The 26,967-nt window shown below is 43.0% G+C and overlaps 1 protein-coding gene across 2 annotated transcripts; it reads right to left on the bottom strand.

Moving 5' to 3' along the window:
- LOC119452892 (WD repeat domain phosphoinositide-interacting protein 3) lies at positions 1 to 26,800 on the bottom strand. 2 transcript variants are annotated; one of them, XM_037714843.1, is made up of 10 exons: positions 26,619 to 26,800; positions 26,161 to 26,235; positions 23,592 to 23,696; positions 20,376 to 20,463; positions 18,913 to 19,007; positions 16,106 to 16,296; positions 14,940 to 15,025; positions 13,752 to 13,856; positions 10,980 to 11,101; positions 1 to 3,781 (listed from the first exon to the last, which is right to left on the bottom strand). In XM_037714843.1, the coding sequence occupies exons 1-10, from the start codon at positions 26,686 to 26,688 to the stop codon at positions 3,669 to 3,671; spliced, it is 1,050 nt and encodes a 349-aa protein (XP_037570771.1). In that variant the 5' UTR covers positions 26,689 to 26,800; the 3' UTR covers positions 1 to 3,668. The 2 variants fall into 2 exon arrangements, with proteins under 2 accessions (XP_037570771.1, XP_037570772.1); XM_037714844.1 differs by having other exon boundaries at positions 23,592 to 23,693.
- Between the last annotated feature and the right edge of the window lie 167 nt (positions 26,801 to 26,967).

Below are 26,967 nucleotides of genomic sequence, written 5' to 3'. Positions count from 1 at the left end.
TTTGTCCATAAATATATGTATTTCCTCAAGGTACAGTGGTAACAAAAGGAACATGGCTTTTCAATGCATACAAGAAACAGTAATGAAAAGTCACTAAACTGCCACAACACCCTGCACGTTTGCCATTTGTCTATTCTTGAGAGGGCACCTTCGAAAAAGTACTTGCACAAAAAATTGTTCAAAAGTAGAAAACTGCAAAACCAACATGTGACGTAGATTCTTCTCTTGCACCACGGCAAGCTAAAACACATACACAAAACTAAGAAGAAAACCAAGCGGTGTTACCTCTAACACGTGAAGCATTCAACTGTGGACATACAAAGTTGTGGCAATGCTATATGCACATCATAAGCATTCACACCCTTAATCCCATCGCCGAGAGAAGCTGCTCTTGGCAATGTAACATGGCCGTGGTCGTTCAGACAGAATCAAAGAGAATCGCTCATACAGCAAAGAATAAGTGAATATGGGAGCCAAGGTATCTGTCCTGGTGTGGAGAAAACAATAGTAATACCTCAATATAACAAATTATCGGATATAACAAAGTAAAAAAATTGTGCATTTTTCGATGATATCAGCATTATGTTTCTAATGAATACCGAATTTAAAAGATATTTTCATGTTGGCTGAGCCTGTTATAATGAGTTCCGATGTCACAGCAACTGCTTGAATTTCACATTGAATACAGTCAAAAAATATTTTTTGAAGTGTGATTAAACTGTAACACCGTCACTGAGAGTAGTTCTGTGGCCTGCAATAATGAATGAGGGTTACACCGGAACTATATGCAATGCCAAAACAGTGGACTTATTTTGCAATCAACAAACAGAACTAATCTCATGGAATAAAAGAAAACGAAATAAGAACATGAATCAAAATCATTGAATCTCGCAGTGCACCAGGCTATTCCAGCAGTCAGGCAAACCACACACATACTAATGTATGATGAGAACTTGCTTCTTACTGATGTGATCCCCAACAAACAACAATGTCACCAAGAATGGAGCAAAGGCCTGCAAACATGAAAGAATTCTCCATGGAAACAACTTGCATAGTTGCTCTGCAAGCGTGAAACGGGATCACTCACACACACACACACAAAAAAAAAAGATCGAGAACAATGATCAAAGTTCTGCTATATTACAACAGACCAGAAAATCTAGCAACTGGCTTAAGCTACATGGCAAATGCAATCCGACCATGCGTCTTTTCACAATGCAGTACAATCTCAACATGAATGTAACCAAGAACGGAACAATGGTTTGCTAACGAGAACGTGCAAGACCTGAAGCTCTGACTGCATGTTCAACATACTAGAATAAAATACAGTCAAATCTGATATTATCAGAGTTGATCCAAATTTCTGGGTGATGCTAATTTAGAAAAAGATCTAGACAGAACGCATTAACTACAATGCACTACGTTTCGGCATGACTTAAATGCTCTTCTGTGTCACGGTGGATTCAGAAGACATCTTTTAAGCAGTTTTTGGTAGTAGTGTGACATTTAATCAATCTTGCTGCACCAAAGCAGCCCGGTATAGTATACGACTCTCCTTGTTAAACTGCTAGTTTGTCATCACTCAAGTTTCGCACGAAAACTCATATCTGCAAAACATTTCATTGCTATACAATGTTTGTGTGAAGTGTTTGCTTGTTTTATCCAGAATAAATCCGAAATAATGCTGTGTGCTGTGATGCACAACAGAAATTTGAGTGCAAACGGGCTAGTGGTTTACCTGGAGGAGCTGCTTACGCCGGGATTCATCAGTGATCTTCCATTAGGTATGAGGTACAACAATAATGCTGCAAACTGCTTATGCTGAAAATGATTTAGTGGCTGAACAAAATGACTGCCTAAATTGTGATGCGGAAGCTCTCTCGCAATATCCAGCAGTAGGCCATCTTCAAACTTCAGCACCTGTGCTCCATACATTTGATTCAAATTGCTGTCTAGCAGAAATTGCAAGAGGCTGACATGTTGGCAGACTGTGAGCTTGTCCAAGGAGGAAATGTGAGCTGCATTTTATATCGAGCAAGATAAGACAATGTGCAGCTCTTTCAATATACAAGACTGTCAGTCTTTCCCCACATACTTATGAATAATTATCTACTGTGATCTGCAGCACTGGCGGATGTTAAATAACAACGGACAAAAATAAGCCACCCAGACTTGCTACATGAGCCATGTTGCTGTTAACTGTTATCATTCCCACAACTGGGGCAGTGCGTTCCCAGGCGGTCACTTTCGGAGATGCTTTCATTTTTGCGAGATGTCGCATGACAAGTGTTGGACGAGTAAGCATCGACGAGCGACACCTCTCCTGGCACAAAGTCAGGCACGCTGTCTTAGCACTATTGGTACAATAACAAGAACGCTGTTGCTCGTAGACACCAAACATGTCTGGCATTAGTCACGTGAAATCTCGCGAAAGTGAAAATGTGTCCGAAAGTGATTGCTCAAGAATACCGCCTCTGACAACTGTCGGTTGGCAGTCCTTTCTCATTTATAACTTCACAACCAGATAATGTAACATTATAAACGTCTCGTACTGGTAACCGTTTAAGAGCATTCGCAGGGCAAATGTAGACGCCTGTTTACCGAGCAATAAGCAGCAAAGAATTCAAAATTCAACAGTTCAGCAAATGTCTAGCCGAGAATCAAACATACCCCTCTACAGCTTAAAAAGTGCAACAAGTAAATTGCTTTAAATTTCACGGTCATTCATGGTAAAGAAATGCACAGTCACGACATCCTAAGAAAAATGGTGCAGCAAACTCTGCACAACAATAGGTCGCTGCACAGCAATTTTAAAACAACAGACCTAACCTATTATCAGAGGTATGAACAGCCCTGCATACCTGTTACGGCACAGTTTCTCGTAGGGCCATTCGAAACATACCGCATACTCGCATCATAGCAAAAAGCTCTGCGGATGTGAAATAAAAAGACAAATTCGTCATCTACAATGATAAAAGCAAGAAATCCGACCTGAAACATAACTCCACAAATAATTTGAACAAAAGGTTGAAGTCATTCGCCGGTCACAGTGCGACAAAAACATTGGTACAAACAAGATAAGATGAAGCAAGTTTAGATGCTATGATAACAGTTGCACAAGATTCTGCTTGAACCAAACACAACAAACCGGATATGCAGCGAGCCCAGGCTGCTCAGTGTCCACAGTGCGACAGACAATTGGTCATCACACCAGAAAGAGCACTTGTCAGCTCTATCAGAAACAAGGAAAACCCGAAACTATGCAGAAAACAGGTTCACATCATTCACCGCATGCGGTGGAACAGGCTTTGGTGAAACAGCTGCGGCTAAATGGAATGCTGCAGTCTCTACAATTCAGCCTGCTTGGTTGAAAACGCTGTTCCTTCCAAGAAAAAGAGCAAAAAAAACAACAACACTGAAGTCTTTTGAACACCATAGACACTAAGCGTTGACAGGCTATATCACAAGCATACACTGAGGCACCGTTGTAACGACGCAGGCTTGCCGTGGTGATTTTAGTCACTGCGCATGGTGTTGCATCACTCGAGGTGTGAATGGGCCGACGGGGCCCATTCGACGATCAGTCACTTGTAGGTCACCATTTTTGGCCACTCTTGTGGATCGCGCCGTTCTGCGCACAGGACGGGGGGCTGCTCAAAACGGTGTTGTTAAGAGCGGCCGTTGTCGTCCGACATGTCGAGGAATTGCGCATACACATCTCTCGTACATTCGCCCTTGGCATTGAACACGAACTTGTAGTAACTGCCATCGGCGCAGATGGCTGGAAAAGAAAAAAAAAATGTTTTTTATATGGAGGAGTCATTTATTTATTTTCTTTGTCCAATCGTGAACAAGTAATGAAATGGAAATGGGAGAAAGTCAATGGTTTTTGCAGTATGAACAGGTAACGCTGAACACCAAAAAGATAAAAAAATGTAAGCACTGAAGTACATTTGAAAGAGAAAAAGTGCACAAAAGAATGTATGTACTACTGCGCATATAGTTTCCTACTACTAATAATACATTAGGCAAACAAAAATCTGACACTGCAGTTCAGCTGCCATGGCAACCATGGGCAGTAGCATGAATTTTTGTACCATTTGGCACGAATTCATTCACCAAAGTGCACTGGAACTTCCTTTATTATTCTTTGTGGTTGAACTGTGTTGCTCTTTAACCTAAAATATGTTTCTTTAGAGAGGATGAGTGTTTTAATGTCACAATTAATTTTCCGATTTCATTGCTTAATTTCCAGTGCATTATTGTAAAAAGTATTTCTGCACTACGCGATTTAATCTTTTAAATCTCACAATTGCACATGTTGCTAAAATCTAGACGATTGGCAAGCAACACTCGCTACAGTTGCCAACCTATTATTCATACGATAAGTCAGGCATGCTAAATTAATTCGAAAAAATTACCGTAGCTTGCACTGGAGGCGCAATGCTAAAGAGACAGTGGAGATGGGTACCTAGCTAGTCCTGGCTTTTGGGCTACGCTAAGCATTACCAAGTCATCCCCAGCACTTTCCGTAATTTATTGATTATTGATCGATTATCGATTAGCCTATTGACTGGCTATCGCAAGGTATTGGCCACGTATTTGGGCTCGGCTAAGCACTACCAAGTCATCCCCAGCATTTTCAAGAATTTATTGATTATTGATCGATAATCGATTAGCTATTGATCGGCTATCGATTGGCTATCGATAACTGACTAAGCTTAAGTAGTCCCAATCATGCTTAGCTAGATTTAGCCAGGCTCAACTTTGCTAGTTCACAGGGGTCTGTGCCATTGCGCTTGGACCCTTTTTGCAATACCGCCAGGATCTGCCCTCATTTTTTTGTCTGGGACGAACAGACTAACAGCCAGCTTAAACAGTTGCACGGTTAATAATATTATGGACACTTTACAACATGCTACTTCATCATTTGGCTATTACTTTGGCCAGAGAGACAAGCAGAATGAGCGATGTGTTTGTCCTAATACGCTGCCGGTGCTTCCTAAGAGCGGAAAGTGGCTCGATCCAGTAGTTGCCAACCAAGTCCAAACTAGGAGACAAGCCAAACCGTCAAGATTGCTTTTGCACATCTGTTGTGTGTCCTGCGCATGTCTAGAGCTTGTTCCTTTACATGTTAATTTGGGACACCGTCTTGGACGACTTCGCTGTTTGCTGTTACGTATTAAATCGCTCACTCATCAAGTAACATTGAATGGAGTTGTCAACGAAGCAAAGGAAGTGTCGGACAATGGCTGTTGCGAAAAGCCTAGTGATCATTCGGCTGTCGGAGTGTAATCAACCTGTACTCAAGTCATCAGGAGATGGAGATGTTGTGCAAGCATCGACTGTACTTTCATCTATCCGTAACGACAGCATGACAATGGCTGAAATACTGACTGACCAGGTCACATGCAAGAATATGTCTGTGCAGCAACAAATTGACGAGCCTTCCTGGTAACTCAAAGGAATAAAGACACATTTTCTGGTGCATTCATTATTTCAGACCCCTCATTATTCAAACGTCCAGCTGGTCCCTGCCAAGTCCCAATTATTGGTTGACGAGTGTGAGCATAAATATCTTTTATACGTATTCTTGTATTGAAGCAGACTAGTATCGCACCCGATTTTATAACTCTAACATGCACCCGATTTTATAACTAGATAATGCAGCATGCTACAGATTCTGGTAATAAGAAAAAGATTATGGGTGTGCGAATATTTGAAACTTTCAAATAATGAATCGAACAGTGTTCTATTCTATTCGGTCTTCAAATTGAATAGTCACTATTTGTAAATGCGAATCTCTTTTGAATACGTTTAGAATATTTCAAAACGTCAACTGCGTCCAATTAAACATAAAACTGGAACAAAAGTATGGTAAATTCTCACCCCCACGAGCATAGTATAGACATAAAATATAAAACTTGGGTAGTGGAGCAGGCTCCGTCGCTACGGTAGCCATAGTTCACAGGATATACAGCAATCATTTGCACCTCCTGAAGAGTCCTGTGTAGGCAAAGAAACTACTCGTCTGTTTCCAAAACTCCATTTGTGTTTTTAATAAACAATGCTTCATAACATACTATGTAATGATGGAAACTTGCTCACTTTAAGAATACAAGGATGTAAATATTGTTTCATAATACAGTGGAATCTCGATGATACAAATCTTACAGGGTCACGAAAAATATTCGTATTAGCCGAAATTCGTATCATCGAAACACATCAAAAACTAGCTAAATTAAAGAGTCAGAGGTGAACTCAGGCACAAGCACGTAAAGGGCATTTACAGTATAGACCACTTATAACGTAACCGTTTATAGTGCAGAACTGGCTAAAACGCGGCCTTTTCCGACTCCCGTTTACCCTCCAATAGAACTCCATGTATAGGCATACCGCTTAGAGTGCAGCCGCGTGAGACGAAATACCGGTTATAATCTGGCTTCTGCAGGAAAATCTCGCCGACAAGGGCGGTAGCGAGCACGCTTCTCAACGAGGTGCGCCCACCGATGGGAGAGGAGATCAACGAGGGCGACGCGGAGACGTGGAGCATGAGTCCAAGGGCGATAAAATCATCGCCGCGCGCCGTATGTGCGAGTGAAAGTGCGCGGGGGACGCGTGCCTACACGGAGAGCAAACGCACAGCCGAGAGCAAACGCGACTTCCGTCACGCAAAAGGCTGTGGGGGTATGGGAGGGCAGCGGGGGCGATGCTGTGCTGAGGCACCAAATGCGTATCTTGCAACCGGGCGCAAGGGTAACTGGCGACGCAATCTCCCACGCGAAAGGAGCAAAGCGGGAAGGCAGTGCGGGAGGGAGAGAGGGGGGGGGGGAGGCGGCTTCTACTCTGCCAACAAGTGCGTTCTTGTACTTTGCGCCTGTGCCGGTTGTCGGTGTTGTCGCGCGCACCATATCTTGAAAGCGATCTCCACACGGCTATGACCTTTGTATGCGCTGTGCTTATGCCGCTCAGTTTCCGTTGAAGCGATAGACCGCACAAACCTTCGCTTGCTGCGGCGGCCGCGCTTTCCCACGTCTGCGTGGAAAAAAGCACAAAAGCAAAAGCAACAAAAGCGCCACCGCTTCAAACTTTTCGCACCCAGTCGCGGGCTCCACGCTATCCGGCGCCGCGTCCGCGCCTCCGTACCAAAAGAGAACGGGAGAAAGCGCGTGACTGCGCGCTGTCCTCTTTCGCGGTCGTTGGTGGGGCGGCGTTTATTCGTATCAACTGACGCGGGTATAAAATTGATTCGTAACAACCGTTTTCTAGCATGTTGCAAAGTAATGGGGCTCGGCCGGGACGACAGAAAAATTTGTATTAGCCGTGATCGTATCATCGAGATTCCACTGTAATTGTAGATAACTGCAGTTCACATTATTCTAAATCTATTCGAAAAGTATTCGAAACTTGATTCGAATCTGGCACTATTAGATTCATATTAGATTTGATCTCAAAAATCAGTATTCGCACACCCCAAAAAAAGATGAATTCTGGCAAGTTTATTTTTACAGAATGAAAATTTATTTGCACTAAATGTCCATCATTTCCACTCTGAGATAGATACTGCTATGGGGCACAAGAGGCTGCCCTCCATGCAGTACACTGCGTTTGATATTCTGCATATCTTGAACGATTCTGCAATGGTTGGGATGGTGGCTCATGCCTAGACGCTAACCACTATAATCAGTTCGTTCAGCGATGCACGCAAGACACCAACATGCCTGAAGCACATGACACAACTCTGTTGCCACTATCTTAAGAAAGTGAAATAACTTCTTTTGAATTACCTTTCATAATGAAAGTACCACGTCACCGCCACCAGCCAAAGTGAAAACTTCTTCAAAATCTGATCAATTTAAATGCCAAAGATATCCTTGCTCATCAGCGCAGAGTACGCAGGAAATACCTGCCACCTCACCCACAACTTAGCGGCGCAAAATACAGACCGGGGTATTCCCTTGTCTAAAAATGCTAAACGCCATGTATCCCGCTCGCTATAGGGCCAACTGCCCTTGGTGAGGTGGCGTACCCACCCTAATACATGTAACCTGGCAGTGCACTAAGCACCCTCATAGGCCAAATAACAGTAACACAATGGAGCAGTGGAGGTACAGCTCGCCCGTTCCAACTTGACAGGACGAAAGTCCTTAACAGCCAGATCAGGCAAGCGGCAAAGGCCAGTAGGGCACTGGACTTGAGGAGATCCAACTACCCCTCCTAAATATCTTTTCCTGTTACATAAAGTTATATATATATATATATGTTCAGGCACCATCTTGTGATGTCAAAGGCAAAAGTAGTAGCTCCGGCAGTAAGCTATCGCCAACATTGTAAACACGGTTTTGTATTCGATTATAACACGCAGACAAATTATGCACACATTTCCAGCAGAAAAAAGGTACATGTTAGAATGGGCAACTATGTAATCATCATCGTGAGCTGTCTTTTTCGCTTAATACTCCGGCTGTGTTCCAATGCAGTAGAACCTCGCTGATACGTTCCCGCTTAATACGATTTCCCGGCTCCTAGGTTCGCAATCGGCAAAAAATAAACATAACCCCATAGAGGAATGTGTTAATACGTTCCCGGAAAATACGATTATTCGGCAGCAACGTTCAGCATTGCGGCAAACTGCGGTCGTATGATACGTTCTGCAGCGAAAAATTATCATTCAGGTGTGCAAAAAGGACGCTCTCATGTGCTTGTGAAGCGCTAAGTGGCAGACGGCTGCCGCGCGGCCCCTCTGCAGTGCTCACTTCCCCCTCCCCTCCCATCCGTGACTTTTCTGCATTGCTCGTTCGCCCACGCAGCTTCGCTGCAGTGCTCAATTTTTCCCCTCTGTGATTTACCTGCATCGCTCATTCGCCCGAAGTGACGAAGCGCGGCAACAGCGGCGAGCGAATTGACCTTTGCGCTACCTTGACCCTCGCTTCAACGCGAACTACTAAGCAGCGAAAACAGCGCGCGGCGGACTCCCCGTTGCAGATCGCTTTCAAAATAGGGCCAACGCGATCGTATTGCCGAAGTGGATCGTCGCAGAATAGACACTTTGTTTCGGTCCACTGAAACCCTTCTGTGTTGCTTTGCTGGCGAAAATCCTCTCCTCCTGTTTGCGCCAGTACCGCACGCAAGTTTCAGGTTCTCCGTATGGTACCACAGATTTAGTGTCGTACTCGATTCTAACGCGCACGCGTAGTTATTTTTTTTTCCAGGCTCTACCGCACTAGAGTGTACTAGATTGAGGAATTGGGTCCAACGAAGGTTCCCCGCTGAGGCTTTTTTTATTGAAAAGTTGGTGGCGCCACCGTCGCTTTCTCCCAAATGAGCGGCCCCACGCGCCGGCCGGATGCTTGTCGCGCCGGAGACCCTATCGCAGCTGCATGGAGCTTTTACAGGTGGATACTCGGTGGCGGCAACACTAGTGTTATTCCCAACTGATCTTTTGTAAATAAAATGGAAAAACAGTGGCGGAAAGAACGCAAACGACGCAACAACGACGGTGCATCGAGCAGACGACAGCTACTCAGCCCGTGAGAAAATGCAGACAAGGGTCTGCAATGTGTGCAAAAGGAGTTGTTCCTGTCCAAGGGTCAGACGCACCAGCAGAAAATAACTATATTTTGCAAGAAATAAATGTTTTCTGCCCTTGCACCTCAATATGGGCTTGTCAGCTTCAATTTTCACTGGATTCGGATTGTACGTTTTCCCAGATCGTATGTTTATTTTTTGCATATTTTTTGAAAACGTATGAACGAGGTTCTACTGTACTTGCTGTAAATTGAAAAAAAAAAGAAAAAAAAAAAAAAGCTTTGCATGTCATAAACGATGAAGCAAGTCATAAACGATGAAGGCCGCTATTCTGTGCAAACAAGAAGGCGGCTAAGCAGAATGCCCGGAAGCTTGAAGGAAAGGTTGTATGCGTACAAGAAAATGCAGTCACACCTTCTCATGAGCTTAGTGTAAGCTACATGTTTTTTTGTAGGTTCGCACACAAGAAGTATCTAAAAATTGCGAATATGTGCTTTCTTTAGCCTTTTCTTGTTCACGCAAAGTGGCATAAAGTAAGAGAGATAGTCTTCTGGAAGCATTTCGTTACTTGGGAGCTCACAGCTATTTTAGTTATCAACATAGACGGTCTCTAACACTGGCCAGAGTGGGAACACACCCTCTGCGGACGGCAAACCTTGGTTCGCAGAAATGTATAGACCTTTTCAACGTAAGTGCCCCCAGCGTCACCATGGTAATTGAGCATGAATCCCCATAGCAAAGTATTGCAATGAAAAACACGGCACCGAACAGCTAGTAGCTTGGTAGCGAACGTCGAAGCAGGTAGGCCTAGCGTTTTCGTGGTGGTGGCTACGACTGCCAGCTGATCCGCGTGAAAGAGCCCCAGTTCGAGGCTGCGAAATAATCAAAATGGCGGCAGTGATGCCTTCGTTCGACTATTGTTGTTTCGGACCTGCAGTCATGGCAAAAAGTCCGGAAAATTGGACGACGAAGGTTTTTTCGCGTCAGAAATTTCGGAAATTCTTACACATTGACTCCGGGGGGGGGGGGGGGGGTTATGAAGTGGTGCCGCAATGGTGTCCGAATTATTGGGCATGTCTGAAAAATCAGGCGTCTGGAAAATAGGTTGTTGACTGTTTCTCAACGTAAATGTAAAATGTAAATGTGAAAAAAAGTTCATGTTGGAAAATCTGAAAGAAAACCGTGCACTATAGATAAATTTTATGGCAAGTTAGCTGCAAAAATATACATGACATTTTATATGGGGACTTCTTTTTTACATCTTCAGAGATGAAATTCCAGAAATCGGTAGTATTCCTGCTCAAGAAAGGGAATTCCTGCGCTTATTATTGAACATCACTGCACTGAACACATTGCTATGGAAGCACAGCAGCATCCAACAAAATCCCTCCCATCGCACATGTTCGTGATTGCATCTCCTCGGACTTTCTTTTTTTCTGTGGCATACGTACCAATGACAGAGTTCTGGTCTGCCCCAAAGGCACAGATGCAGTGGGCGCCCCCGGGCACCTGGAATTTTCCAAAGCTCCACTTGGAGCTGAAGTACTTGGGTAGGAAACTGGCCGACGCCCAGCTGAAAGCATGACATAAGGCGAGTCGTGAGCATCGTGAAACTTTCTCAAGTTAGTGCTAAAACTGCTGGCCTTCCAAAGAAGCGGGGGCCACATTACGCAAGAGTTCTTTGCATGAACCATTCTCTTTGGCTCCAACATCATCACTGTGACAGAACAGCAATGATGATGATAAAAATGTTTTTGCTAAGGGATGGCTCGAAGGCGTGAAAAAGTGAGAGATGTGGTTGCTAGTGACCAGGATGGAAAAAGTTGGACTAGATGTTTCGATACTAGGAATGGTAAAGCAGATTGAAAGACTTGGGCAAAAGGACAAAAGGGCCTGTTTGTGTCTCGCAGTGGCTTCCTTTCGTCCATGTCTTTCACACTGCTTTACTACACGCGACAACCAGTGAATATTAAAATTAGCAAAAATTCCACGAACACAGCACCAAAAGAGAGAGAGGGGGGCAGAAGGGGGGGGGGGGGTGTTAGGAAATACAAGCATTGCTTTTCAAAAAGCTGGCCCTGACCAAATGCCTTTTGTGGGACACATACACAGACTATTAACCATAATTTGCCCTTAGATACAGCACACAAGCAAAACCAAACTTCAAACAGGAAAGAGTGAGAAGCAACGCATCGCGTTTTATATAAATAACTGTGTTAAATGTTACATTAATTTTTTACTGTACCAAGACGACTCTTTCAGCGAATTTGCCACACCAATTTTGCCTGCATGACAAAATTGTCAGAATAAGCTTGCTTGAAGCAAGTGCCACCTCTCAGGCATCCTTTCACCATCAGGAGACTTCCAATGACTGTTCAGACTGATGAGCAACATTTTTGAGAACATAGTTGTTAATAAAGCTTGACACAACATCCATAAAACCATAAAGAAACCTGAATTCGTAAGCTTTAAAATTCGGAGGAATTGGCAGGTACACTTACCATTTCTAATTAAAGCGACCAATCACAGAGGTTGCCTGCCATGAAAGTTTGTTTTGTGTTTTTGCTTTTGAATACCGTATTTTCCGGTGTATAAGACCACATTGTTTTTTCTGAACTTTTCGGCTGTATACCTGTATAAGACGCAGCTGTTCGTTCGGTAAGCGATTTAAAAAATTGACAGTGACATTTCACTCCGTGAACGCCGGTCACGCACAAGCGTATGAGTGCCATATATTTCCATACCAGGCGCATTACTGCCGTCGTGGCTGCCGCGATGTTCCGTGTGAAGTCCAAGGGCGATAACATCGTCCCTGCACGCTGTATGCTGTATGTGCGAGTGAAAGCTTGCGACGGTGAACCGAATCGTGCACAAGGGAGGAAAGCGGGAAGGCAGCGCGGAAGGTAGGGGGAGGGGGGCGGCTTATACTCATGTAGCAACGGCGTAGTTTGCGCAGTGGCGTGCACCGTATCTTGACAGCGATCTGCAGACACGACGACTTCGGGGTCGGTCAACCTGCTGCCACTTGCGCTGCTGCTCCGTCCTTCTCGCACGGCGCTCGGGAACTCGATCACGAGAATAACACGGCACCTCAATAGTGCGCACAGAACCCGTAGCAGTTAAGTCAACCAGCGCTGTTCCGCGTGGCCGTAACATCGAATTCAATTTTGACAGCAGTTTTTCTAAGAAAAAAAAAAAAACGCACAAAAGTCGCACGTTCTATAAGACGCACTGCCGAAAAATTCCGAAAAAAAAATGTGTCTTATACACTGGAACATATGGTAAGTTGAAAAATGTATTGGGACTTTTAAAAACCTGCTGCTTTTAAAGCTGCGGCAGTTCAAATGAAACTTTAATAAAAGTGCAATTTACGGGCCCCATTTCTAACTTTTGTCGTGAGAGTGAGCATGGAATGCGCACACAAAATGGCAGCTGCACAATTTTTTTAAAGAAGAGATTACACAATCTTAGTGGCACAAGGCTGGACACAAAGTTATGGCAGCACAAATGTGATGAAGCAGTTAACTTTCTTTGAAGCTTTAACATGCTGCAGAGTAATCAAAGGCGTGGCTGGTAAAGTGGATAAAATGGGGAGCTTACTGCATGCATTGATTCTTTCGGACTGCCCGATTTTTCGGACATTTTCGTGTTCCCCAGAGTGTCCGAAAAATCAGACGTTGACTATATAGACGGCAGTAGCGCACCCAGGATCTCTGCCAGGGGGGGGTTGACAGTTTGCCAATACCATCTAAACAGCACTAATTTCGATTTCTTCACGGGAAATTGTCAATAAAATGCGCTTTTTGCGAGTGTGCAGACGATTGCACGTCTTACATCTTAGTTGCAGTACTCAAATGCGTAAGGAAAGAAAAGGGGTTAAACAAAAAGGGGGGGGGGTTAAGTCGGCCTCAGGGGGGGGGGGGGGTTCCAACCCCCGAATCCGCCCCCGTCGGTGCGCCACTGATAAACGGTGAACATTCTCTATTGCTCCAACCATTATAACCATCTGATGAAGTCAGTGGTGGTGCTTCATGAACTTCGAAGGCAAATTTAAAACATTCTGTAGAACAGAATCTTGTCTTCTACTGTCACTTCACTGTGCATTCTCAAAGAGAAAACCTTGTTCTATATTTATCAGCCTTGTGTAATTAGCAGCCCCAGGCCTGTTCACTCCATAATAGACTCGCAAGAGTTTTTAGAACTGGAGGAAGATTACTTCTTACCTCGACTGCTTGTTTCTCCTCGTAGAATCTTCAACCACAAAGATGTGCACGGTACCATGGTCACTGGAGACGCACATCAGTGACGAGTCCAAGTTGAAGTTGATGCTGCGCAGAGATACGTTACATGTGCGGCAATTTTCAGACACAACCGAAAGCGCTCAAATAGCAGTGAAAAAAGGCCCTTTATTCTGATGCTGTCGATAGTGATTAACCTTAAACCATATCCATTTTTTTCTTTTCTAATGCCTTAACAGTGAGCGCTCATATTCATCATCAGCACCTGATCTAGGTCTACTGCAGGAAAAAAGCTTCTCTCAGCCGTCTCCATATACTCTTCGGACCCTGTGTTTGCCTCCATGGACAATGGCTTTCATCCTTTTCACAATTATACCAGAAATGGTAACCTACTATATTCTGGTGTGACGTAAAACTAGACGCAGGCGATATTATACGTCAAGCAGGTCCGATTTGCCTCGACGAAGGGAGCAAATTTCAGGGCTCAATTGTTGTTTGGAAGCATGCATTGTAATCATAATGTTGCAAACAGTTTTCCAGCAGACTTATTTGTATTAGATGTACCGCTGAATCGTAACCGAAGACGAAAAGTCAATGTGTTGTACATTTCAAGTATACCACCAGATCATGAAGCAATCGTAGATGAAACATTAGGGCGAAGAACCACCATATTTTGGTAAACCTGCTTCTATGTCTTTAGGAAAGCAAAAGATGCTTTTATTGGAACGACCTGGAGATGTGGACTATGTCCCGCATATGTGGAGGTGCTGATGCGAGCATACATAAGTAGGTTTTTAGGTTCGCAAGATAGTGGTTGATAATGAGAACTGACCTTGAAAAGTATCGATCGTGTCACGAAGATTTTCTAGGCTCTGAGGAGGGTATGATCTTCACACCTAATTCTTTTCATTGTAACATTTCTCTATCCTCCCTCTCTCGAGCATCTCGCAATTAGCTCTTGATACCGTCTGTGGCGACTGCAGAGCAGCTGACCAAGACAGTGGTCAGAGCTTTCACGTCGAAGAGTTATAAATGCGTGAGAAAGCGTGGAAACATTTTGCCCTAGCAAAATTTCTCCACAGTCACAGTCATCGATAACAAGCCAGCGCACTAACGAGAAAAAAAGCTCGGCAAACAAAGCCTCAGTCACAAGCTAATGTTTGGTTTTCTCACCAGTAGATGCTGGCTGTGTTAGTGCCACGGCGAAGCTCGTTCATGAGGTTTCCTGAGGCCGTGTCGAACACCCGTATTAGCGTACCCTGCGCACAGCATGTATAGATAGATGCACTGAACACTGCGTAAACAAGAGTGCAAAGTATACAGGCCTCTGCCGGCTAACATGCTGGGTCATCCATGTTCACATTGCATGGAAGCAGCATTTCACGGTGAGTGTAGTTTAACTGCATGTTGCTGTGCATTACTCGCCTGTTTCGACAAAAATAAATCAGAATTGTGCATCATCTATTGCAGGGGTGCTCAAGCATGTTCATTCCAGAAAACCCTGCTAAGCTCCATGAAGTGCCAAGGACCCCCCCCCCCCCCCCCAATAAGTGAGAGGCTAGGCGTAGCATGCAACATGTTTGGGGCCAACGGTGGTGTTGGGCAGGCCACTTTGACGGTGACATACATGCAACCCACGTGCTCCAAAATGCAATCGTTATGAGCCAAGAGAAGACAGCATGGCAACTAAGGCCTACACCGAGAAAGAATGCCAGTTTACAGTGCTTATCGCACAGGGACGCTTATAACATTTCATCACAAGAGGTCTTCGAATTAGTGCCGACTTCACTGTTTTGTAAAACCTCTTAATTGAGACTTCATGGGACTGTTAAAAAAAAAAGAAAAAAAAAGTCCTAATGAACTAAATGTCGAATTATCGAGGGTATAAAGAAAAAAATAAACAAATGCTTGCTACGTCGACACACTTTTATTTACTGAATGAATTTGCAAATCATGTTTCTATTTCGCAGCAGTGCAGAAGCTGCAATTCTCGTCATCTTATGACTGATTAGCGCTTGCAGCAGCGAAGGCCTAGTGACTTCCTTTGTAGCGCGGCCGCAGTGCACGTCTTCATCTGAGACACGCTTTTCACTACCTGCGCGTACATCTCGATTAATTCCACCGGGCATAAAATGAATGCAAAGAGGTTACAAAAGGCAAACATGGGTTTTTGGGTATGCTAAGTCGCTTGAGGATGCTATTTCTAAAACTCTCTAAAGATTTGAGATCACTGACCTACCACCCTTTGTAATTAATGGCAAAAAAAGAATGAACAGCCAACTGCAACACAAGTTATTGCAACAATACTGTCAATCAGTTTTCACAAACCGAGATCGCACCTTTTCGGAGGCTGTCGCCAGGTGCGTTCCGCTGAGGTTGAGCGCGATACAACTAAGGGGTGCCTCGTGAGCTTCGATGTCCAGCGGCGATTTCTCGGTCTTGCCGAGGTCCACAATTTGCACATGGCCCGTGTGTCGGCCGGGGAATGCCAGTAGGCTGTTGTTACTGTTTGGACACAGCACGCAAAGGCCTGTAAGTGAAGACAATGTGTGCCACTTCAACTACTGCAGAAGTAAGTGGCCGTTCCCCCATAACAGCATGAGTGAAAGAGATAGTGAGAAAAAAAGGTTGTATGCTATACTGAAGAGGTTAACCCAGCTACAAGCTTGGCATACTACTTCAGGTGTATGTCGTTAATACCGCGATCAGACGGGCAAAGTAAGTGACAGTTTCAATGTTTCAATGAGTGCACATTGCCATAGCAAGTGTCACGTTAGTGGCATGCCGCTAGGCGCAAAAGGAAAGTGTCATTTGGAACTGATGGAAGTGTCAATCAGGAAATCATCTGGCACATTATGTATATTTGTTATTTTAGACAATGTAGTATTGCAAAATAACATTAACACAATGAATCGTCAAAAGCGAACACAAGATGGTGTTGCATCCAACACCCGAGCAACGCGCTGCGCTGTTTGAAAGTGCCTGAGTGTGGCGAAATAGTCACTGCCTAAAAATGCAAGATGTCTTTTGTTGACAGAGATTTGAAGAATGGCAGTTTTCATAAATGGGGACACCTACAACATTTGAAATAACAAAAAGGCTCCTTTAGAATTAGTGCCAAGCTTGCGTTGAGTATTATTAATTTATTTTTGAAGCACTGCTGTCAAGGCTACACACTGACACAGCGAAGTGATTCTGGCAACTGCACTTGCTGGCAAATGCATTCTGCAGCGAGTGTCTACTAAACCTTTTCAGTGCGATAGCATGCGAATGACACCGGTGACGAAGCATACTCCCTCAAAGTGACACTATATTTGCAGACGTGACAGTGGTATTAGCGCAAAGGAAAAGAAGACGATGACGGCAGTTGTAAAAGACACAGCACAGAGATTTAGAAAGAAGAAAAAAGAAGTTTTGCTTGGCAAAATGGCATCTGAGTGCAGAATAAATGAGCTCCAGGCACTCAACTACGCTATTGTGTCGTAGAAATTTTGGTGGCAGCAGCCATAATGACATCTGGATCGTTCTGATGCTAGCACAATGATGCCATTTCCGCACTTCAAGCTGGCCTTCACGCACGCTTCGTCTTCCTCGTCCTCTACCTCTCTGCATTTTAGCGACATCTTCTGCTCCTTATTTCTCGCACACTTTCCCTTAAAAATATACCACGAGGGATGAAAACGAAGAGCAAGAGAAGAGAAAAACGCAAGCACACGTACAGTACAGTACTCAGCGATTCACACATGATTATCGGCCCGCATGGTGGCCAACACTTTTTGCGCCACTGGTAGGCACTGGGGGCACCTAGCTGATGCATTGTGATACCCGATATAAGCAAGAGCCTTTGTGACGCATTGGGACTGCATTTGGCCCCCCAGCGATGATGCAGAGCTCAACGGTGGCGGAAAAGGACCGGCCACCACTGCAGGCCAATTATTGCTTTTGAATCGCTGAGCACTGTACACAAACACATAACGAAACGCATGCAAACACGAAGTAGCTTAGCGAGTCTCACTGTGGCCTGTATACTGCAAGGATGCAAGAAGGACAAACTGCACTACTTGGTACAAGCACATCCAGCAAATGAAGGTGCATGTCATAACTACATGGCCTACAGAGACCTGAACTAGAACATATGGCTTAAATTATGTGCGCCAATTATATGAACATGACGTATGCTGCAGAGTGAGAGATGGGACACAAGATGAAGGTATGTACGTATGTCTGTGTGTTACATCTGTCATGTGGCACGTCTATTCAGCACAATAGATGATACAAGACAAATGTAACACACAGGCAACAGATGGCACACAGACATGCAGTGCCTTCATCTTATGTAATGTCTATCACATTACAGTACAGCCAAACCTTGATATAACGAACCTTGATTTAACAAAATTCGCAATATAACAAAATATTTTTATTTCCCGAGCATAGTTCCATTGAATTAACGAAACCTCAAATTAACGAAATTCGCGATATAACAAAGTTTTTCGCTGCAAGTACAACTTTGTTATATCGAGGTTCGACTGTACAGGTGCGTGGCACCTTTGGTCCACAAACTTTTGCTCGCGACTGTACATCACATTCAGTCATTACCAGCTGGACCAGTTTTCTGTTCTGCTAAACCAATTGAACACTTTAAATGGCTTGGCTGTTTCAGGTGCGACCAAAGTGAATGCAAGCCGACCGTGCAGTTTTATGCAGTAAAGATTTATGCAAAGACATCTTATTACAGCAAAAACAATAAGTGCCTTAATCTGAGCTGCATATTTATTTTTTAACTATAGCAAATCATTTTGAGTTTACTGCTGCTGTGGTGGCTCTCAAACTTCGCACACATGGTCCACATTATGTGATGTGGTTAGTTGTGTATAGCAATGCATTTGCAAGCTAACACATCCCCGGTTGTCTAACTGGGAATGAAAAAAAATTGCAGTCTGCAAATTAAGCAATCAAAAATGCACGTTTGGCCAATAGAGTGGACTGATGTCATCTCCAATAAAGAAAACAAAAGTAGTCGACACAAAAAAACAAGAGTTGTCAACTTCTGCCCAGGTTCTCTGCAGTAGTCGAAAAAAAGAGACTGATTGCTAAACTGGGAAAGTAACACAAACTGCCCTGCTGTCAATAGCTAGCGTGTTACCTTTATCATTGGGACAGGTCTCAAAGACATGTAGCTGCTGTGGATTCTGGGTGAAGGTGTACACCTTGATCACAGACTCCAGAACAACCACAATCCTGAAAAAAATTGACAAGGTGCCAAATGCAAGTCAATCTTAGCTAAGAACATGCATTCATTCATTCATTCATGCACTAAAGGTCTCTCACTCCAAAGCTTATGAATAGAACTGGAAGTTTTCAAATGCACGTCTTAAATTATGATAATTACACTGTCTAACAGCATACTACAATGTCAGTGATGATTAATCGGGTCTAATGTCCCAAACATGCGAGACATTGTGGCTTAGGGGTTCAGATTATTTTTGACTGCCTGGTTTTTCTTAAAGTGCACCCAAAAGCATGACACACCACAAACATTTTAGCATTCCTCCTGCATCAAAATGTGGCCATCGTAGCCGGGAATCCACTATAGCTGGGAAACTGCAATCTAATGCACATCACTAGAACAATACAGCGACTCAACCACTGCAGCAAGTAGCATACAAAGACACAACAGGTTTTGTCTATTGCTCTGTAAGAATGAACTCTGGTCCCACAAACTCAAAAGCTTAACGGGTAGCAAGAACAGCTAGAGGCTAAAGTTCAGCGCTGCTCTATATATTCTCTTCATATTTTCCCGAGGTGTGACCACACCCAGGAGTCATGAACACACGAGATAAAATTCCATGCTAGCTGCCACATTGGAAGAAAACATCAAACGTATCTTGCCATCTGTAAACACTTGCAATATGCACTGAATCTATAAATTATTTTTTCGCATGTTCGGTCAGAAGGACCAGATCAGAAACATTGATTCTAACAATGGTAACTTAGCGCAATGTGGTGGACATACACAAAACAGACGAGGGCAAACGCGTTGAACGTCACGAAACCTTAGGGGTATGCAAATAGTTATGTATGAGATTGGACCGAATACAAATTGAATAGTGCTAGAAGCAAATCAAATCGAAGATCGAATACTTTTTGAATAATTTTTGAATAATGAACAGCCGTTTGCACTGTTTAATATGATATTCACAATGTTAGCACTCTTCTGTCATTAGGCACAATGCAATTTATAAGATAGTAGCCTAGCAGGAAAAATCAAGCTCCCCGAGTATCAATGTACAGTGATCTCTACTACGTAACTTCTGGTGTTTTATGTGCACTATGGGTACCTGGATAAAATTTATCGCACTTTCGCTCCAATTTCGTGTTTGACCACGCTCATCTGGTGATTTAAAATTGTCATATTAAAAAACTATTTACAAATATTTGTATTTGCAAATACTGACTAAATCGAATTTGGTAATACTATTAGATTCACTGTTCAAAAGTTTCGAGTATTTGCACACCCCTACAATACATGCAAGAAATTATGACAGCTAGCCACTTGAATGCATGCCCACTGAAGTATACACCCAAAAAGGTGAAGGAAAGGCTTACCTGTCCCGTCGCAGCCTGACTGCTTTGACGTCACTTGTGAACTCCAGCTCAATAACATGCAACTTTTTAAGGTCATCCCACACCATCACTGCAACAGAATGAAAAGCACAAGCACCGCATTCATTTACTTTTCCCACTATATGCAAATAAATAGATGAAAAAGCACTGTCATGCTTACAAAACGATAGCGATCTTCAAACACTAGCTAGCTACGTAAAACTGGTTGGAAAAATTATAGACTGTTTTGCATGCACTTTGGCAGCAGTGGCAGCGACCCCAAGAAACATCCTGTCCCGTGTCTTATCAGCCTGCTATGCCGGAAAAAAAAGAAAAAGTTTTTTTTTTTTCAAGTTGGCTGACTGTACGAGGCACTCCTTTCTATGCTTTCAAATAAAAGGAATGCATATCAAGCATCAAGCAAACATATATATTAATATTTCAGTAATAATACTGTGAAATCTATTTGTAAATTTGTAATTAGCAACACAGAAAAACTAGGTAATGTGCAGGCTTCTGCTCTGCTGCACTACTATGGCTTGCCATTATCTTTGTTGCCGGTTCTATTTCTGCGAGGAAAATTGGAGCTTCATAAAGTTTCTGTTCACAAACAGTGAAATAGATTATAGCTTGTGAGAGGTGCTAATAGTCAAGCACTAGCAACAACAACAAAAAAGAGAAAGGAAGAAAGAAAGCTGTAGCTGCAATCAAATATCGGTTTCAGGGACATGCTTCTCCTTATCAGTCACTTTTTGCAATCTTTTCAATTTCAGATGATGTAGCATAGGGCACAATGGTCCAGTCACAGCATAGCGCAATATTCATGTCACAACAATCCTAAAGCCCCATTGTGTCAATGCACTGGATGATGCTATGTGAAAACAATGCTGACAACAAATATGCCCGCCGACATATTTATTCCACTACATACGCTTCCGACTAGCCTTATCGGGTGAAGATAAAAAAGGGCGGAAGGCTTTTGATCCTAAGCTCTGTAGTAAATGACAATGCTGTGAATAATCGCTCAGCTGATTATCAGCATAGGGTGGCAACTTACAGGAAACACATGCTTTTGCACTGTCCATTTCATAAGAACTAGTTGAGATAATTTAAAATGATTTTATATTGCATTAGTAGCTCACCTAAAGGAGCTTTCCTGGCAAAATGAAGTACAATCAACGTGATCTCAATCGAGCTTATTAGGTACCCCAAGGTCAACTCACAATCACTATGTATTGCATAAGACAGCATATAGCTCTTCATTACTAACACAAAGCAGACATACTCATGCATGAGTATGCAGACAGGCACTCATGAAAATAAACTTTAGAAAGGCGGGATCACAAAGATACAGAAGCATTAACATGTACAGCGTAACATGCAATAACATTCATAGTGAAAACAGAACATGGATGTGTTATGAAAGATTCAGAAGAAGCGAAATAGAAAAATTTAGAAGGCCACTCCAAATGTTTTAGTGTAGTCTAGTCTGTATTAGCCTAGCAACAAGAAGAAATGACTTTGTTATATCCTAATGATTGGTAACTTTAGGTGGCAAGTAAAAGCAACATACCTGAACCGCATGCAAGTTTGCAGTTAGGCAGCCGAACTTATGCTAGCATTTTATCAGGGGAGGACTTGCACAAAAATTATCTCTGGCTGCAATATCACAGTGAAATCTTCGTGGTACTCGGGGAACAGTTATTTAATGCTTAATTTATTAATTGATCAGAGTTAACATCCCAAAGCAACACAGGCATTATGACAAATACCATAGTGGAGGTCTCCCAGATTAATTTTGACCATCTTAAGGTTATTTAACGCTTTAACTTTCTCAAGTTCTTCCCTGTAAAGATGCGTAAAATTTCACAATTTCTTCTTTTTTTTTTACATTGGCAATTTCTTGCATGTAATGTTATCACTCATAATATATGTTAATTGTATGGTTTATCTTTTGCATTCTATGAAAACATTGAGTAAGTCATCCACAGAGAGTTTTCGTCAAATTGCATAAAAGTTTACCACAATCTTGACAGCAAAACTGTATGCTACAAAACGATAAACATGAGCGCCCAAAGCCATCAGTTAATTGATGAACAAGCTGATGTGCTTGACTTGTTATTGCATTACAAAGCACAAAAATGTGTGCCGTTAATGAGTAGGATTCATGCTTGGCAATAGTGGTACAATGTAGCAGGACAAGTACATCTTTTCGCTTGGGGGGTTACAGGCAAACTGCAATGAAATATTGGACCGCGTAAAAAGCCTAGTTTCAGATAGCATAGATATATAGAGCAGCCTCCACGCAATTTTTAACGTTTTAAATACTAGTGGATTCGTCAAATCATACGAAAATAGATTTTTCCGATACAGAGACTGAGCAAAAGAAACACCATTATTATGACCCACCCTAAGTGGTGCACGATACAGAACACTGAGACTCTCGGAGACTAGGCTGTACCCACGGCACGCTGAAAGACCAACGTGCGCACCCTGGTGGTGCACATTTCATTTATTTAGGTGCTTTTAAAGGCTGCTAATAAGAATGAGACCACCACCAGCCCTGTAGCCTTGCCAAAAGTTCTTTAATAATATATAATACACATTTATAAAGGATCTAGCCAAAGTGAAATTTCATTGCAGTTAGCTTTTAAATAGACACTAAAAAGGAAACATTACATCAATTCAGACCAATTAACTATTCTTGAAAAACTCTTGTTTCCCCATCACTAGAAGATAAAATAATGGCCATACTTCAATATCATGAATTTCGCGCCGGAACTCCAGCGCCTGTATGTCAGCGTGACGCCGTGGGTTTCAAGCTAATTTCTCTTATTTGAGCCACTGTGTTGCAATAAAATTTCTCCGAACTCTCACAGTTAGTCTTTGGCTCTATTGGAATACAATGCAAATCATCTTTAGTGATCAAGAATTTACTAGGCCCAATCAGACGTCAAAATCTATGATGACGTGGTGAGCTGGCGTGGGAACCTCAAGGGGGAATTGGTCCCTGTATTTCAGTTTTGCATCTTTTTGCGGCTTTAAATTCTATTTCAACTTTATGTGCAACATTGCATACAGCATACATCGCCACTTCAGGAGGTAGGCTAAAGGCTCATGCGAGGAAGGAAACATGATTAAGGAATGCTACTGCTGGTTTGCTACAAAGCTGTCGCCTAAGGTACAACAGTTCTTGCGCAACGCATGTCAGATGCCGACCTTTGTTGGGAGGATACCTCGGCTTGCACCCTCCTCCGACCAGAGCGAGATAGTTGCAGCGGAACAGCATTTCCACAATGCCGATGCCTCCATCTGCAAAGTCTGCTAGCAAAAACAACACCAGAATAAGATTAAAGCACTGTTAACAAGCAGATTTATTTGAAGTTTGAAGTTTATTGTGATAAAATACATGCACAGAAGTGGGTATGATATCGTGCAGAAGGAGGTCCCATAGTGAAAACACTGTAGGGGGACCTCCTATGATATGTTACATGAAATGTAAAACTACTAAACAGCAAAAAAAAAATTAATAACAAAAAGACTGTTACAATAAAATACGAGCAGTAACACAATTATGAATACAATTAAACAAGTACAATCAATTCAGTGATTCAGTGCTCAGTGACAATTCAGTGCTCGGAGACAACTCTATTTTCTTACTTAGATACACATGAAATGCAGAAAGGCCCCTATTGGGTTAATTGCCGAACCCATTCAAATAAAATTTATTACAGTTAAAGATGTTAAATACTAATCCTAGTGAATGTTGGGAGCACATTTTATTCAGGCCCTCAAATTTTTTTCAAAAATCGCAGAGAACTGGTAACCTGAAAAAAGATTTGGCCCTCAAACCTGTGAATTGGCATTTGTAGTGTTTCACATTTCTGCCGGACCCTGTCTTTTACCAGAATTTAATTATTTCGGGCATCCTACCCACACTCTTAAACAGTATTCAGCAGAGCTGACAGCAAACAATGTATACAAATAAAACAAAAATGTAGCCATAACAAAAAACAAGCAACTGGATCATTTGCACAGCCTTTATGAAGCGTTTACAATAATTCTTGCTTGGCAAGGCAGTGTGCCAACAATGCGGCTGTTCGTCAACGTGTCAGTGTACAGCCCCATACCTGACGAAATAGACATGAACACAGCAGTGGCTAAATTTAGGCCTGTTATAAATTTGCATTATTGGTTTAAAGGAAGCAACCTAGGTTACATAATCGTTAATTGAAACAAATTTGCATTATTGGTTTAAAGGAAGCAACCTAGGTTACATAATCGTTAAGTGAAAAGATGTTTATATATCCGCAAAGAAAAAGTTAAAAATCCAGAGACGGCAAAATGGTCTTGGATCACTCCGAAATTTTCTTTCAAGATAACTTCATTTGCATACGCTACTGTAGCCTTCCTTGTCTGTATCCTTCCTTCACATGGTTTAATCCCTGTTTTACTAGCCAGGCTGACAAAACTTGTAGTATAATATAAACCAAACACACAATACCTTGAAAGTACTGTGATACATGAAAGTGAGTTTCATAGGGGTAACGGCAATACATCCTGGCCCGTGTATAAAGTTATATCTTGTTGTAACAACACAGTGGTTGTCACCCTAATCTATCCATATATTACCATTGGCCATCTTTCCTGTCATTGCATTTCTGTGAAGAAGCTGTGTTCCCCTATCTTCACATTTTTTTAAAGTCTGTTTAGTCCATAGACTCTCTAAGTAAGATTATAAAAATCACCACACAGCATGTGCTGTCAAACACGAGCAATTCAGACAAACAGTAGCATCACACAAGCCCTCGTAACGGTAAAGTCTGTTGCACTCCATAAAGCACAGACAAAAGAGGCTTGTCTTGGCTATTTCATGCACAAGGCTTGCTCACAATCTCTTTCCCACACGACTCGACCAACAACAGATAGCTGCCCAAACGCCGGCGGGAGGTAACCTACTATTAGTCGTGCACTGCATTCTGCCTCTCTGCGATATCTTGTCTGGTACCGTTGTCTTGTGATAGTGCAGGCGTACACATGTACTTAGGATCTTCAAAATCCGCTACGGCGCATACGTTACGAGCAAAATATTCGTCACTGCTTCTGTGAGGAGCATAAAGCACTACGAGCGAGCACTTTGCTCGCTCACAACGCCACGCCCACAAATCGAATTCCGGAGAGCACATACGTCTAAGCATTCAATAATTTTGAATCTGCAACTGTTCCTTACAAATAATTGCCGGAAAAGTAACAAAATAATAATAATCAAAACAAAGAAGAAGACAACGAAGACGAGCGTGAATATTAAGAGAACGGCTTTTAAGACACTCTGAAACCGTAAGTGCTACTCGTACCAATGCCTCCTTTACTTTTCTCGTACTTGAGTTCCGAGTTAAATTTGAGGAAGTATGACCGCGACTTCACGCCTTCACCCTCTTTCTTCTTGCATTATTTATTGCTGGTTCACGCGCTAGAAGCTACCTTTCGTAGCGGTTTCCTAGTTCTGGAGTTCGTCATGTGCCACGTCCTACGCTGTCCAATTTATTGTCATTTCGTGAGCCTGATGGACGGGTCAACACAGTATTCATATCGGCTGTCGAGATACGGTCCCGTCGGACCCAGCGGACAAGGGTCGATCGACCGATTGCTGCTACGTGTACCGCATTACGTTAAAGGTCCCAACAAAGTCGTTGGTTGCGTGGCCGACCACAAAAGCAGACACGTGGCTCACAAACCACAAGTCGCGGGACGGAGCTCAGCCGAAAGGACGGTCGTCAAGCTTCCTTACCCTGTTTCTCCTTCTCTTTGAGAGGATCGCAGTTGTAGACCCTGAATCCGTTCTCCATGCCGCACGCAAAGCATCCTGAGACGATGGAGAAAGAGTTAGTACGCACTTCGCAAAATACGAAAATAGAAGAGGGGCGTCGTTACGGAATCACTACGGGTAAAGCTCGCCTCAAGAGTTGAGAGAGCGCTGACCTCTTTTCGACAACGAACCCGACAATGCGACTTTTCTCAGATCTGTCCGTGTCACAGGCTCACAAAGTTCCTCAACTTGCGGATGAAACTGCTCAGGCAGGTATCTAACAAGTGACACCACTTTAACTGCAAGTTCTAAAGCGCAGCTGACTAGAAAACAGTGACAGTCGGCATTGCAAGAGAACGCAAAAAAAAACCAAGCACGCAGTCTAGACTGGTAGCAGAGAGACGCCTGCAGCAGTGCTGTCGCTTTCAGTTGAGTACTACCTTGGTCCTGATTAAAGCCGGCGAATAAGAGGCCGTTGCCGTAGCGGTTGCTCGGCCAGAGGTTCATCATTGCGACGTTGCACCCGAAAGTGGACAACGTCAATTTTGTTGGCGTCAGAAAAGCACTGAAACACCGCCACCACCACTGCCAAACTTCACAGCTACCACATCCATCACCAAAAACGAAAACAAAACAACGTCCACGGTACGCAGCGTTAGTTTCGTACTTATAGTTACGTTTATTGCAAGCTAGTTAAAAATTAAGTTTATTGCTTAATGTATTAAATAAGCTTACTAATAAAATAAAGCATGCAGCTAACTTATTCGAGCTTTTGTAATTTACGTTGCT

The sequence above is a fragment of the Dermacentor silvarum genome, chromosome 5, assembly GCF_013339745.2.
Source record: "Dermacentor silvarum isolate Dsil-2018 chromosome 5, BIME_Dsil_1.4, whole genome shotgun sequence".
NCBI lineage: Eukaryota > Metazoa > Arthropoda > Arachnida > Ixodida > Ixodidae > Dermacentor > Dermacentor silvarum.
This window is presented reverse-complemented; position numbering and strand designations above follow the sequence as displayed.

Bases quoted from the DNA above. Each gene is read 5' to 3' on its own strand.
- LOC119452892 (XM_037714843.1), bottom strand. From the start codon at position 26,688: ATGATGAACCTCTGGCCGAGCAACCGCTACGGCAACGGCCTCTTATTC. The intron at 19,008-20,375 runs GTAAGCCTTTCC...AATTTTTTTCAG, and splicing joins GTCAGGCTGCGACGGGACAG to GATTGTGGTTGTTCTGGAGT. The intron at 15,026-16,105 runs GTGCGATCTCGG...TGCTGTGCGCAG, and splicing joins TGGCGACAGCCTCCGAAAAG to GGTACGCTAATACGGGTGTT.